The 15,697-nt window shown below is 38.1% G+C and overlaps 3 protein-coding genes across 4 annotated transcripts; 2 read left to right on the top strand and 1 right to left on the bottom strand.

Annotated features, from left to right (window-relative positions):
- Positions 1–1,496: 1,496 nt before the first annotated feature.
- On the top strand, positions 1,497–3,469 carry LOC106292833 (myosin-11). Of its 2 annotated transcripts, XM_013728492.1 has the most exons (6): positions 1,497–1,696; positions 1,843–2,075; positions 2,220–2,327; positions 2,446–2,910; positions 2,983–3,084; positions 3,180–3,469. In XM_013728492.1, exons 2-6 carry the CDS (start codon positions 1,908–1,910, stop codon positions 3,345–3,347), a joined length of 1,011 nt encoding a protein of 336 aa, XP_013583946.1. In that variant the 5' UTR covers positions 1,497–1,696; positions 1,843–1,907; the 3' UTR covers positions 3,348–3,469. The 2 variants fall into 2 exon arrangements, with proteins under 2 accessions (XP_013583946.1, XP_013583945.1); XM_013728491.1 differs by lacking the exon at positions 1,497–1,696 and having other exon boundaries at positions 1,797–2,075.
- A 2,097-nt stretch (positions 3,470–5,566) lies between these two features.
- LOC106343204 (shaggy-related protein kinase gamma) lies at positions 5,567–8,469 on the top strand. Its single transcript, XM_013782356.1, has 11 exons — positions 5,567–5,814; positions 6,225–6,343; positions 6,430–6,522; positions 6,608–6,667; positions 6,751–7,023; positions 7,097–7,228; positions 7,321–7,461; positions 7,552–7,698; positions 7,789–7,872; positions 7,968–8,070; positions 8,160–8,469. The coding sequence occupies exons 2-11, from the start codon at positions 6,227–6,229 to the stop codon at positions 8,240–8,242; spliced, it is 1,233 nt and encodes a 410-aa protein (XP_013637810.1). The 5' UTR covers positions 5,567–5,814; positions 6,225–6,226; the 3' UTR covers positions 8,243–8,469.
- Positions 8,470–10,856: 2,387 nt separating this feature from the next.
- LOC106295505 lies at positions 10,857–14,522 on the bottom strand. Its single transcript, XM_013731427.1, has 3 exons — positions 14,391–14,522; positions 13,165–13,511; positions 10,857–13,009 (listed from the first exon to the last, which is right to left on the bottom strand). The coding sequence occupies exons 2-3, from the start codon at positions 13,506–13,508 to the stop codon at positions 11,005–11,007; spliced, it is 2,349 nt and encodes a 782-aa protein (XP_013586881.1). The 5' UTR covers positions 13,509–13,511; positions 14,391–14,522; the 3' UTR covers positions 10,857–11,004.
- Between the last annotated feature and the right edge of the window lie 1,175 nt (positions 14,523–15,697).

Below are 15,697 nucleotides of genomic sequence, written 5' to 3'. Positions count from 1 at the left end.
CTCGCAACGACTAGTTCAACATATAGTGACTTGATCAGGCCTTGATAGTATCAGCCTTGGGTTTACAATTTTACATAGCCCTAATATTCACTGCAACACTATACACAAGAACCGAATCACACTGACTTTTAAAAATGAATCTGAACAATCTAACATACTCAATTCAGATAATTCTATAGAAGTTCGATGGAGAAAAAAAAAATACTAAATCCTCTACTATTAGTTTCTGATGGGCCCAGCCCATTAACTAACTATTCCGGGTCCATTACATCAGCATTACCAAGAGTCCGTGATCATGGCCATTTGCGAGTGTTCACGGTTTTTGATGGAAGCTAGGTTGCGGCTAATTTGCTCGCATCACGGATTCTATTAAGACTTTTTCTTGGGTTCCTCTAGGTTCACCAACCAATAAGATTATGTTATTTCAAATTTGATATATTTTATAAAAAGAAACAAAATATTGTCAAGTTATATTATGTTTTAAAAATAAAAAGATAAAAAATAAAAAATAAAAAATAAAAATAGTAGTAATTAAAAAATATATATTTTTAACATCGTCAGGAAAAAACTAAACTCTAAATCCTAATCCATAAACCCTAAATCCGAAACCTTAAACCCTTGGATAAACTCTAAACCCTTGGATAAACCATAAACTCTAAATCAAAAACACTAAACACTAAAACACTCAAGGGTTTAGGATTTTAGTGTTTAGTGTTTTTGATTTAAAGTTTATGATTTATCCAAGGGTTTAGGGTTTACCCAAGGGTTTAGGATTTACCCAAGGGTTTAGGGTTTCGGATTTAGGGTTTAGGGATTATGATTTAGGGTTTAGTGTTTTGCTGACGACGTTAACAATATTTTTTTTTAAAAAATCTTTTTTTTGTAACTACTATTTTTTTATCTTTTTATTTTAAAAACATAATATAACTTGACAATATTTTGTTTACTTTTTTAAAAGATATCAAATTTGAAATAATGAAATCTTATTGGTTGGTGAATCTAAAGGTTCACCTAGGGTCCCAAGAATAACTCTTCTATGAATACATAACAACTTCAGACATTCCATATGTTTCGGTAATATTCAAATATGGAGTGTTGATGGTAAATACTTTCTTATTCAAGCAAAATGTGTATTGACCATGATGAGGTTCATAAGGCTTTAATAATATACACGAGGCAGAGATCCAACGACTATATAGCCACAATGAGATCAGCTTCGGTCTCTACCACCATGGCATCTCTATTGTCTCTTTCCAATCCACACATGTCCCTTAATCACAGCTTTAGCTCTACCTAATTCAATATTAATAATAAACCAACAAATTTAAACCGTTCTTTGTCACATTTGTTATTATCCATTGATTGATGCGCATAATATTCCATTTGGATCTTAAATTTTGTTAATACATACTATATTCCACTTGAATCATAAATCTCAAAACTTTTTAAATATTACATGGCCATAGGTAGTGTTTACCGAGGATTTTGGAGGGAAAGTTTGGTTTTTCGAACTTCAAAGTCTTTCTTCTCTCTCCAATCCATTTATTCCATTTCCTTTTTTTTTTTTTCTATCTCTCATTCCTCTGCCCTTGTTAGATTCATGCCAAAACCAGAGAGATCTGATTTATCCGAAGATCTTGAATTTTCTTTTTAAACTACAAGTTACTACACCTACTTTCTCCCACGCAAGGCTCATGTAAAGTCACCATCTTTGTATTTATTATTATAGTTTTTTTTTTAATTGTTTATGACTCTTCTTCATTTTAACTTCTGTATTAATGGTCAACTACCCATGTTCACATGCTACAATTTTTTTGTTCCCATCTTCTTTCCTCTTTTCAGATTTATGAGAACAGACCAAATCATCAAGGTGTAGACTTTGGATGAGAAACTAACCAAACAACCAGATGTCTTTTTCCGACAAAACCATTGTGGATCCGCTTCTGAAAGATTTGGACGAGAAGAAAGAGAGTTTCCGGAGGAACGTCGTCTCTTTGGCGTCTGAGCTGAAGCAAGTGAGGGGCCGTTTGGTTTCTCAAGAACAATCTTTCCTTAAAGAAACCCAAACTAGAAAAGTAAAAAGTCTTTCTCTTTTTCTTTTTCTTTTTCTTTTTCTTCTAATAATCAATTATTCTCCTAAATTGAGTCTTCCTTTTGCTTGTGTTATTAGTGGTGGGGTCTCTTATTAAAATGATTAGAAATGATTTGGCTCTGTTTAGGAAGCAGAGAAAAAAGCAAAGAACATGGAAATGGAGATGTGTAAATTGCATAAGAGATTAGAAGAAAGGAACTCTCAGCTTCATGCTTCTGCATCTGCTGCTGAAAAGGTTTATTTTCCATTAAACCACTTTTTTTTTTTAATTTACACTTTCTTAATTATGTAATATTTTTTATTTTTTGCTAAAAGATTTTTTTTTTTTTGTAATCTTTCTTTTGAGTAAACAGTTTATTAAAGACTTGGAGGAATTTAGATCACAGCTGGATGCAACTAATCAAACCGCAGGAGCAAGTGCTGACTCCGCTGAATCTACAAAGATCCAATGCTCAGTGCTTAAACAACAACTTGACGACAAAACACGTTCTCTTAGAGAACACGAGCACCGTGTGACTCAGCTCGGGCACCAGCTTGATGATCTACAGAGAGGCTTGAGTTTGAGAGAGTGCTCAGAGAGGCAGCTAAGGGAGGAGCTTAGGAGAATCGAGCGCGAGGTTACAGAGTCTATTGCAAAGGCTGGGATAGACAGGAATGATTGCGTGCTGAAGAAGTTTCTAGAAGATGTCTCTCCTGTGAATTTTGAGAGGATGAATAGATTAGTTGAAGTGAATGACGTGGAGGTCAAGAAACTGAAAGATGAAATTAGGTTGATGTCAGGTCATTGGAAGCATCAGACTAAGGAACTTGAATCTCAGGTGAATATCCATATTATTATTTTTTATTTGGTTAAACTTAAAACAATCTGTTAATTTTTTTGATTTAAACAGTTGGAGAAACAGAGAAGAACTGATCAAGATTTGAAGAAGAAGATACTTAAGCTAGAGTTCTGTCTTCAAGAAACTAGAAGCCAGACCAGAAAGCTGCAGAGGGTAAGTGTTAAGTTCATTACTGTGTAGCTTGTTTGGGTCAAATGTTTTTTTATAAATACCAAAACTTCTTTTCTTTGTGTGGATGAATGGAATAGAAAGAGGAAAGAAGGGACATGGAGATTAAAGAGATAAGAGATCTGATGTCAGGGAAACAACAAGGTAATGAAGAATCTTGGGGGAAACAGAAGTTCTGGGACAATTCAGGATTCAAGATCGTTGTATCAATGTCTATGTTGATGTTAGTGATAGTCTCCAAGAGATGAGTCTCTTTTTGTATAAAGATGTAGTTGACGAAAATCTAAGACAAAAGAAGTGTAGGTGTTTGTTTGTATGTGTAGTCTTTTTTAGAACGACCATCCTCTACTATAATCGTCTTTAACCCGTATTAGTATTTTTTTAAAAGAAATTAACTTTTTATCACGAACCGGTCATTAGAGTGTTGATCTTATGGGAGCATGTCGAATGGTTAGAACATTTGATGGGACTAAGTGTGTACTTTACTAAGCTAAGAACACTTGCTAATATAATTAGTTTTACGAAGGTCTAATGGGAGAGGTTCTTAATTTTTTTTTTAGAAGGTGAATTATTAAATTTAAACTATGTTAATCTTCCTAGCTTTTCATGTTAATGTAAAGTAAATCCATTTGAGATTATACACTTGACTTAGCCAAAGATGGTATATGTACCTTGCTATCTGGTAATATTTGTCAAAACCAGAGACCATCAACATTTGTTTGAAGAGCTGCGGACTTTGTGGCAACATGCTCTGCAACCATCCTACTTGCACTCCCGGAACCGGACCGACTCTCTTCTTCTTTTTAGTCCTGACACCAAGCTTTGACCTCACACGACTCAATATTTCAACATGCTCTGAAACTACCTAATGATTACATACGCATCAAATTTCGGGAAAACGGAAAAGAATACATACACATACGGCTAAGCTGAGTGAGAAGAGAAAGCATACAGACTCCATTTTTCATCTTCTTGTTGATTCATTACTAGAGGAAGGAGAAGAGAAGCTGTTCTTGAGATATTTCTTCGTCGGTAACGAAGGAGTTGATGAAGACACCAAGTTCCTCGTCATAGTTTCCGTTGAATGGCTTAACGGAAAACGAATCATAATCTCGTTCCGCCGACCGTACTTGCTCGCGCACATGTCACTGCTGTAAACCCCTTCGGATACAAATCAAATCTTCTTCTTTTCACTTTGATCCAATCATCTCTTCTCTCTCCACAAATGATTCGATTTTTCTTGCACAAAGAAACATAGACGAAGAAAAACCAAAAAAAAATTTCTTCCTTTTTGCCTAAAAGGCATCACCCAATAAAAAATAGATGCGTATGGGGTTTTTGCCATTTCTTAAAGTGCTGTGTTTAGCACCGATTCTCTTCTTTTCTGTATTTTTTTATTTAGTTTTTTTAGTTTTTTTTAAGGAACCCTAACTAAAGTCTTCCCGATGGAGGTGGTCTGAGCAGGTCCGGGTTCGAAGCCCACCGGGACCATACTTTCGTCTATTATTAAATTTAAATAACTTTAGGCCCATTACTACTATTAGATATAGTTTTCTAAGGCCCATTGGGAAGCCCAATTCAATCTATATTTGTTTTTTTTTTCATGCCTTTCCGACACGTGGTCCCAGATCAGCCTGTACTGTTGACTCTTTGGAATATTCTGATAGATATCGAGTAAATACCAAATTACCCCTACTTGTCGTTTTCTCACCGACCCCACATTCCAGCTTTGTCCAAATTTTCAAAATGTCGTCATCCTTTTTTTATTACTATTATTATAATATTCGGTTCTTCGACTAAATTTAAGAAACAATTATAAAAACTTATACACTTGGCTGGAAAATGTCATTATATTTTATGGCTGTTGGTTGTTGATCTAGATACTCTTTAAATTTTTAATTTTATGGCAGACAATTGTATGACATTCAGGAAATAGTTATTGGACGTCTGTCAAAGAAATAAAAAAAAGTCATAAATGAATCAGTGCAGTTTAGTCCATTTTAGCTTTATCAACTTTGACATTATGAGTTTGACTCCTTTTTTAAAAAAGTTGGGAAATAAATGGTTCTCAGAATGTAGCTACTAAAAAGGAGCAAATACAAAATTATTTAATTAAACTAATTTTTGTATGTACCACTAATTGAATGCAAAAAGAATTAAATAGAATAAATCTTGATACTTGACACTAAATCCAGCATTGTTTTGAGATTGTTTTTGTTAGTTAGTCAGTCCAGCCAATCACAAAATTAAAAAAAAAACAAAAAAAAAACAGAGAAGATGGATTCATCAAGGTTAATGACTTAATATAAATACAGAGAGTGGGGTAAACAAAGTTTGAATGGTCAAAAACTAAAAAAGAGGAAAAACCAAACCCAATGTACTTTCTTTCACTTTACTAACTCCAAAAAGACTATCTTATTGTAATAGATTTTCTGGATTTTCATTTTTAAGATATGACTGTCACCAGCGCATTATAGCATATGCTTCTCTCATCAAAAAGCACAGCCACAGAGAGCTTCAGCATTTTTATTCTTACAAAACTATTATTATTCATCACACCAAAATCCAAAAAAGGAAGAGACACAGAAGAGAAGAGAAGAGAGAGATAGAGAAAGACATTCATCATCAAACCATCTTCCTTCCTATGGATCTAATCATCTCTTCTTGATTCTATCCTCCAATCTCTTTGTTTTCTTCAATCTCAAACTTTCTTGGGTGCGTTTCTATCTCTTCCTTTTATGTTTCTCATCTAAAATTCTTCTGGATCTTTTTTTAAGTTTTCCCACCTAAAAAGTTCATGATTTTAGCTTCATAAATCATCTTCACATTTTACTATTTAGATTGTGTGAGTTTTAAATTATCTTGTTTTGAATTGAAATTTGCTATCTTGTTTGGTATGTTTATGGATCTATCACTTTTCCCATATTTTTTTTCTTTATTAGGGTTCTATACTTTTCTTTTTGCTAGCTCTTGCTTTGTTTAGGTGATGGTTGTTTCCAGTTTCTCTGTTAAAAATCAAAACTTTGCATGTTCATAGCATCCATATAAGTCTTGAGATTTGAAAGAGTGACAAAGGAAGAATCTTTATATTAAAAAAAAAAAAAAAACAAATTCTTCTGTTCCAGATATGGCCACGGTGGGCGTAGAGCCTAGTGCCGCGGTTAGAGACTCTACTGCAAACGCTGCTACTGATGTTGATAGGTTACCTGAAGAGATGAATCACATGAAAATTCAAGATGATAAAGTATTCTCTCTTTTCTATTGTGGCTTTCATTTATTATTATTATTATTTTTTTGTTAACTGACTTGGTTGATTGATGATACCACCAGGAAATGGAAGCTACAATAGTAAACGGCAATGTCACAGAGACTGGTCACATAATAGTGACTACCATAGGTGGAAGAAACGGCCAACCAAAGCAGGTTTTGTTACACTTCTTGATCCTTTATTAGTTCATTCTATTTGATTTTATTTAAATAGCTAATTGATTTTTCCTTTAAATTGCAGACAATAAGTTACATGGCAGAGCGTGTTGTTGGACACGGCTCCTTCGGCGTTGTCTTCCAAGTGAGTTTTTGAGTTTTTTTTTTGTTACTCCCTTCTCTATCAAACTGTCTTTGCCACTGACATGATCATTTTTTTTTTCTCAGGCGAAATGTTTAGAGACAGGAGAAACCGTAGCGATAAAGAAAGTGTTGCAAGACCGTAGGTACAAGAACCGTGAGCTACAAACAATGAGACTCCTCGACCATCCAAACGTTGTCTCTTTAAAACACTGCTTCTTCTCAACAACCGAGAAAGACGAGCTTTACCTCAACCTGGTCCTCGAATACGTTCCGGAGACAGTACACCGCGTTATCAAACACTACAACAAACTCAACCAACGCATGCCTATCGTCTACGTCAAACTCTACACCTATCAGGTAAGACAATACTAGTTTTTTTGGATTTGTCTATGTTTTTATTTTAACTCTTTTTCTATGTTTTTTTGGGTAGATTTTCAGGTCGTTATGTTACATTCACAGATGCATAGGCGTGTGTCATCGTGACATAAAGCCTCAGAACTTGTTGGTGAATCCACACACTCATCAAGTGAAGCTGTGTGATTTTGGAAGTGCTAAAGTATTGGTGAGTTTTGTGTTGATGAATGATGATAACTCTCTTTCTCTAAGAAAGCAGTGAAAAACTCAAAACCATTTTGTTTTGATTCTTTGAAACAGGTCAAAGGAGAGCCAAACATTTCGTATATTTGCTCTAGGTATTATAGAGCACCTGAGCTTATTTTTGGAGCTACGGAGTATACTACAGCCATTGATGTCTGGTCTGCAGGATGTGTTATGGCAGAGCTTCTTCTTGGTCAGGTAATGTCATTTTTTTTGCTCTGTTTTACTCTGTTTTTGCTCTGTTTTGCTCTGTTTCAAATCCTAAGCTGTTGTTTTTGTTCATGGCAGCCACTGTTCCCTGGTGAGAGTGGCGTTGATCAACTTGTAGAGATTATTAAGGTATTGGGAACACCAACAAGGGAAGAGATCAAATGCATGAACCCCAACTACACTGAGTTCAAGTTCCCTCAGATTAAAGCTCATCCATGGCATAAGGTAGTAAGAAACCATCAAGTTTAACAAGTTCAGTGTCTTCTTTTGAGTAGTTGTTAACAGAAACATTTTTTGTAATTTAAAAAATTCCAGATTTTCCACAAGAGGATGCCTCCAGAAGCCGTTGATCTGGTCTCAAGGCTTCTTCAATACTCTCCTAGTCTCCGTTGCGGTGCTGTGAGTATTTTTGCAACTTCTCTCACTTTCCTTGCAAAATCACTAGTTCTCCTTATCTTATTTTTGTTGAAACTTTTGTGATCTTGACAAATTAGCTTGATGCATTGGTCCACCCGTTCTTTGACGAGCTTAGAGATCCGAATGCAAGGTTGCCTAATGGACGTTTCTTTCCACCACTGTTCAACTTCAAGCCTCATGGTACTTACTTACTTCCCATTCGCCCTTGTCTTTACATAAAGATTAGTGACTTAAAACTCATGTTTTCTTAATTTGTTGGGTGAGAACAGAGCTTAAAGGTGTGCCTGTGGAGATGGTGGCTAAGTTAGTACCCGAACATGCAAGGAAGCAGTGTCCCTGGCTCGGTTTGTGATTTATCTACTGTTAAAAACACAAAAACTAGAGGGAACAGTCTGAGAAATTCACATCTCTCTCTCTGCCTTCTCAGTTTTGTTACTATTATTCAATCTCAATATGATGATTATATAACCCCTTGTTTGTTGTAGTGAGTAGAGAAAAGAGTGAATCATTGTGGGGGTTATGATCTTGTAAAAGTCAACAAAGTTTTTAATAATTTTGTAAGAGAGTTTGGAGTTTTTTTTTTTTTTTCCGTCAATGTTTTTTTTTTATATTAAATAAACGGGCCAAGCCCAGTAATCGGCTGAAGCCCGAATACAACAAAAAATGGCTTAAAGCTCAAGAGACTACGGGCTAAACAAAAGACTAAATGAGCCCTCGGCCCAGACCCATAAAACGGACGACCTGGTCGGATAGCAAGTCAAGGAGGCTAGATACGTGGAGAGATATGCTCCGTTCACGCGACACGCGTCGCAACCGTCTCAACTTAACTGCCTCCGCCTCTACGCCGCCGTAGCATCACCATGTAAACCTGTGTTCGTCGGAGCTTGGAAACAGACAAGCTCCAACAAATCCATAACCGTTCTTCACCGCACTGTCTTCACGCCGGCGAGTTCCATCGATCACCGAGATCTCCACCGACTTTGAATCACTTCAAACCCTAGACAATCGAACCGAGAACCACTGCTTTCTTCCCGTGAAAGTCGTCACCATCGCCGGAGAGCTTCATCGTCTAACGATATCTCATCCGCAGTGACCCACCCAAACACCCACCTTAACGGCAACCTCACAGAACTTGACACAAATCGAACTAGTAACCTTAACCCAAAAGACACCGGGTTTCTAAGCGGCAGCGCGGAGCTTTGCAAGCCTCCACTCTCCGTAACTTAAAGCTGGCGAAGGCGGAGCTGAAGGAGACTCCCCTTCCTGGAAGCTAAAGTCGGCGACGGTGAATCTGAGCAAGCCTCCACCTCTCGCATAAAACCGACGAAGACGGATCTAGATTAGCTTCCATCTCCCGGAAAAACACCACAATTGAGCATGCAAGGCGCTCCCTCTCCACCGTGGACCTCCAATCGAGCGCGTCATTACTCCAAGAGCCGAGCCACCGATAGAGATGGTTGCGGTACCAGAGCTCGGACAAGGCGGTCGTTGACAGGACGACGGAGAAGAGGCTAAGAGGAACAACTTCGGCGAAAGAGAAGGGCTCCGACGACGGCACAGGCGCTCACGCGCCGGCCGTACGCTGGTCCCAAAGTAGATATAGTTTCTCTCTCTTCTTTCTCTCTTTCTAGTTTCGAGAGTTTGGAGTTTACGATCTCATTCTCTACAAACATAAAATAAAAATCCATGAAAAGTGAAAATTGAAGTGAATAAAGGTCGGTGAAAGTTTCTAGGAAAAAATGTTTTTTATAGCAAAAAAATGATAACTATATCTTTTTATATTAATATCTATTTTGTGGCATTTTTGCTTATAATACTTTTTAATATTTTTGAAAATAAATTTAATAAATAGTTTTACAAACAAGAAAAAATTGGAAAAATAGTAACTATTGATAAAATACCTATATGAACTTAGTGGTATTTTTTTCAGTTCTAAAAATGTTTAAATCATAATTTTCAGATTCTGTTCTAAATAAAGTAGAAATGACATTCTACGAAGTAGAAAACGAAATCCACTTTTTTCATTGAATCTACAATGTTTAGAATACGTGATCTACATAAATAAGAGTATTCTAAAAATATTTAGAATACACATTCCGCGCTTAACCTACCGATCTAAAATCTTTAGAAATCAAAATCTACACATTAATATAAATCTAAAACACGTAAAAACCGACTTCTACAGATTTACTGTAAATCTAAAACATGTAAAATCAAAATCTACACATTACTATAATTATAAAAACATGTAGAAACCGATTTATACATATTAGATGTATTCTACAGATAAGAAATCAGTTCCTGAAAATATGAAAACAAAATATTTGGGAATATTCACTTTCATACTTTGAAAAAATCGATTTAAAAAAAAAACAAAAAAAAAGTGGTAACCTTCTTCTCACGCCGTTTTCTATATTCCATTGATTGTTTACAAAATTTTCACAAAAGTTTCACATTATTTCTACCATGATTCATATCTATGCTTCCACAGATCGATCAGTCTATAATTCGAGATCGGTCGATCTGTATGAAATCGACCTTTGCCGATAGAGTTAAATGGACCAGGTCGATCAGTATATGCTCCGCGTTTTTTTGTTTTGCATAATGATCAGGATCGATCAATCCGTTTGACCTTGTAATTTCGGATCGATCGATCCCGCTTGATCGAACCCATTATTTATTATATATAAAAATTACAATATTACAATTTTAAGAGCATTATTGCCATTTTGAAAATAATTAGCCTAATGGGACATAAAGTATATGAGATTAGTCTAAAGGAACCTAATTATCATTTTCTTGCTCTGAAAAAACAATTTTCCCAAGTTTCTACAATTATCAAAGAAAAATAGTTTATACCTTAAATGTGAGTCGGATGGCAATAAATTAAAAAAAGAAACATTGTAAATTCGAATCCATTTCTATTTGTTATGTGTTTCTCTAAGACTATCCTTAGCACTGAAACAAAGAACTTTGGCAAGAAATTTTATTGAATGAAACTAAAATACAAAAGTGTTTTAAAGTAAAAAAACCAATCCTCCTTTCTTACAGATTGATCATAAAAAGTTGATGAAAGTTAATTAAACATAATGAAAACGAACGATACATAAACAACTAACATTCAAGAAGATATTCTTTACAAGTCGACTTGTTATGCCCAAGTCCCTTGCACCTACTACACTGCAGCTGCCGCTTCATCACCTCCTCCGCCGGCGTTTTCTTCTTCGGCGGCCTCCCCGGTGGCCGCCTTGTCGGCGGCGGCGTCACCGTCACCGCAGACCCCCCAGAGCTCTCTCTACAACACATCTCCCCTCCTTCCAACAAAGGCACCGGGTTTATCGACACAGAGTACGTCACCCTGTAACTCTCAACGCTAAAATATCTAGAACACAACTCGTAAGGGCTGCGTCCAATACAGCTGATAACCGCAACCGCATGGTGACACGGCAACCCCGTTAACTGCCAGCCTTTGCAGCTACAGTCCCACTGCGAAATGTTCACGAGCTCGTACGTCTCTCCGCGGACTTGAAACAAGTTGTTATCCGCGGAGGACGCCACGTGGAGGCTCTGCGCTTTTAAACACTCTTTCTCCAGCTTTACTTCCATCGAAGGAGTCAATCTCCCGTTGGCCTCAGCTGCGTTGATCCTTCTCACGTGGATCAATCCCATTATCTTCCCTCGGATCACATCCACCATTTGAGTTATCGGGAGATCGTTGGCGTCCGAGGCCCAGCTGAAGAACGGCTCGCCCGAGTTCGATGTCAAGTGGTTGTAACGAGAGCCGGGGAAGTAAGCGTTGGCCCAGTGATCCGGCTGGCTATTATGCACGATCCAGCTGTATGCGTCCGGTGAGAGGCCTTTGATGTTCTCCACGTGTCTCTCGAACGAATCGGGCCTCGGCGCGTAGGCCGCCGAGTAGAAGTCGTCGACGATTAAACGCTTGATCTCGTGCGAGAACGGTCCTTTCAAGTCTCTGATGAGCTCGTCGGTTAAGTAACGCAAACAGTACGCGTGGAAGGAGTTAACGAACACCTTTGGGATGAGCTCTTGGAGACTCTTCTGTCTATCCGCAACGAACGTGATCTGGCTAGAAACCTGTTGATCTGGAGCGAGAACAGACCTCAGCTGAAGCAAGAACCACTCCCAGTTATCCTCCGTCTCCGCGTCAACAACTGCAAACGCTAGCGGAAACACTTCGTCGTCACCGTCGACGGAAGTCGCGGCTAGCAGCGTCCCTTGATACTTCGACTTCAGCGGCATGCTGTCGAGAAACACTAGAGGTCGACACGCCTCGAGGAAACCGTAAACCGAGGCGTGGAAGGACACGAAGACGCGGTGAAAACTCGAATCCTCCTTGGTGGTGAACGTAGCTAAGCTCCCTGGATTGGTCTCCATGATCTTCTCGCAGAAGGACGGAAGCTGCTTGTAACCGTCCTTGTACGATCCCTGAAGCTGCTCTCTCGCGATCTCTTTCCCGCGCCACGCTTGGAAGTAGTTCAGCTGGATCCCATACTCCTCCTTGATGTCACTGACGATGTCTTTCGGTTTATAGTTAGGAAACACTTTCAGCTTCTCCTTGATAATGCTAGCCACCCAGCTCCGGCTCGTCTGGAGGCCGTTGACGCCTCCCGCGCCTTCGCAGGTGTGCGAGGGAGTCATCTTCTTGATGCAGATGAGCTGAGTGGTTGACAGCCTGGAGGCGTGGATCCTCCAGGGACAGCCTTCGGCTTTGCATTTGACCGTCACGCGGTGGCTGTCGTTCTTCTTGTAGCGGAACCCGAACTGGTTCGCGATCGCGTACTTGCGCAGGGCTTCCCGGAACTCGCTCACGTTTTTGAACCTCTGCCCGACGCCTGTGATCGTGTTCTGCCACTGCTGCGTTCTAGCCTTTGTGAGGATGTCTCCTTTCGGATTCGGGGCTTCGAGGATGGCTGACATTATGTCGGGTGGAGTAGTGATGACGATCTGTGTGTCTTCGGGTCGGTTCACTACTTGCTGCTCCATGGTCACAACGGGAGGAGCTGAGACTGAGACTGAGAGGGGGAGATCTTCTGGTCCTGCTATGTCATCTATCATATCCTCCAGAGGAACTGCTTCAGACAATGTAGTTCTGCTTGATCTGTAAGGAAAAAAAAAATTTCAATTAATTTTTTTTTTTTTTTATAAATTTGGAGGCCTATCTATGTAATTTTTTTTTTAAATGTGGGGGCGGCGAAAATGTTTCATTAGGCTTTGTCCAGGACCGGTCCTGATGATAGAAATGGATTTGCTTACCTGCTAGCAGGCATGTTTGAGATGTCTGGAGAAGGCTCTTCAGGTATGAGATAGACATCAGCGCTGTTCGAGTTCTCGTGGAACTTGATCATCCGTTTCAAATCTTTATCGTTGGAGATGGAGATGAGCGTCTTCTTGTTATCAGGGAGAAAGTACTTGAGAGAAACCGTTCTAGCGTCGCAGTTAAACATCTCCCCTATCTCTGAGATAAAGTCTTTGAACTTCATCTCCTCGTCCACGTCTATCGCGTGAGCATCGCCTCCTTTGTAAGTTAACGCTCCGCCTTTCTCCGTCAGAAACTCTCCACCGGACATGCATATTGCTATCACCCGTTTCCCTGACATGTCCTGCAAACAAACAAGGAAGGCACAAACTACAATATCAAAATCTCTAATTGTTGTAGTCCAAGCTCAATGCAACTGCATGGTTCCTCTATTGGATGTGACAATCTAAGCTCCTAAGCTTAAGAAATCAACCGCACAATCACCTAGAAACTACTATTGCGATGCAAAAACAGTGTTATGTCAATGATGAAGGCACATTCAGACACAAACCAAAGACATCAAGTCTCTAGTTATTGTAGTCAAAGCTCAATGCAATTGTATAGGATGTGACAATCTAAGCTTAATAAATCAAAACTCTGTAACACCAAACACATAAACGAAAACAACAAGTCTAAGCTCTCAGTTTCTGATTTTAAGCTATCACAGACAAGAATATCAACCACACAATCACTTAATAACTATTATTGCAACAAGTGAATCGATGCAAAGCAGTGTCATTTCAATGATGAAGGCACATTCAGACACAAAAAAAAGGCTGAAACTTTCGGATTCAAACCGAGCCAAACTATTATTGCAATGCAGAGCAGTGTCATTTCAATGAGGAAGGCACATTCAGACAAAAAAAGGCTGAAACTTTCGGATTATAACCGAACCAAATCAAAGCATTTGGCTATAGAAGCATGAATCCACTACTCGTGGAAACAGAGGGCAATTAACAAAACACTTCGATTCAATACAGAAAGCGAGAGAGATTCAGAGGGTAAGGAGACGAAAGGTTTCAACTTTTCAAATTCCAGAACACCTAATCGTCATATGATAACCTCTCCTCGAGACACAGATACAATCCGCCACCTAACCGAACATGTAACTTTGGTCGGAATTTCAAAATTGGGAACTGGGCTTGCATGAACCCTAAAATCCAAGAATGAGAGATTGAATTACCTCGGAATTGCGGAGAGCCACAGAAACCCTAATCTGATGTTGAAGTTTTTTTAATGAGGAAGAGGAGAAGAGGGAAGAGTCTGTGCGGTTACAAGTTTCAACCTTCTCTGGTTAGCAATCACCATCCCATCATCCATGCGCCTGTTGTTGTTCGGTGCTTGATAATATAAACTACGCGTCGTTTTGTAAGACTGCTTCTTACGTAAACAGTGTGGCGGATGGGTTGATTCATTCGAAACACCGTGCTGTCTTAAAGTTGATAACGTTTCTCCCCTATGCAACGCAAAACAAATTTAATTGTTTACGATTTTATCAAAAAGCAATATGTTATGGAATATGGATTTGTGTTTTATTTTTGGGCAAATCTCCAAGCACCTTTCTAAGTTTATATCATAAAAATAGCACTCAAAAACTAAAATGACCAAAATAGCACCTTTCTAAGTTTATCCTTTGAAAATTTTAATTTTTTTATTCTTCAAAATTTGAAATCTTATCCCCAAAACCTCATTTCTCAACTCTAAACCCTAAACCCTAAACTCTAAACCATAAACCCTAAATTTTAAACCCTAAACCCTAAACCCTAAACCCTAAACCCTAAACTCTAAACCATAACCCCTAAACTCTAAACCCTAAAACCTAAACTCTAAACCCTAAACCCTAAATCCTAAACCTCACCCTTTAACTCTAAACCCTAAGTTTGTGACTTTTGATAAAACATTAAGTGCTATTTTTGTGACTTTTGACCTTGAGTGCTAGTTTGGAAACAAAAACTTGATTTAGTGCTATTTTTGTCTTTTTCTCTTTATTTTTCGGTGTATAATTATGCCATGGATTCGTTTCGTATAAGAGAAAAATATTACTAAAAATCATTGTATTTGATTACAGCTAATTAATGTTAATATATAATCGTAAACTAAACCAATATATTAGCAATATGAATTAAAATGATTCTACAAAAAAAAGTTAGAGCTTTATCAATCTGTTGGCTATCGTTTGAGTACGTCTTCTGATGATTAATTTGGTTCACGTGATGAAAAAGAATAGTTGAGTGGAGAACTTTAACTCTCGAACATATCATACTTAATTAACTTTTATACTTTAATCGGATTTAGATGTTATTCACGTGTTTATGCTACTCAATTCTACGATTTGATTAGTTTTATTATACTCGTTACCAACATCAACATGCAGCAGTAGCCAGAAAGGTTCTTTCGAGCTTCGAGCTAGAGTGTGTGCTAATTATACAATTAATTGTCTTCATAACAATGTAGTCATCGTTATGAGTTGTATTAGTGTATATACTTAGT

The sequence above is a fragment of the Brassica oleracea genome, chromosome C5 (assembly GCF_000695525.1).
Source record: "Brassica oleracea var. oleracea cultivar TO1000 chromosome C5, BOL, whole genome shotgun sequence".
NCBI classification, from domain to species: domain Eukaryota; kingdom Viridiplantae; phylum Streptophyta; class Magnoliopsida; order Brassicales; family Brassicaceae; genus Brassica; species Brassica oleracea.
This window is presented reverse-complemented; position numbering and strand designations above follow the sequence as displayed.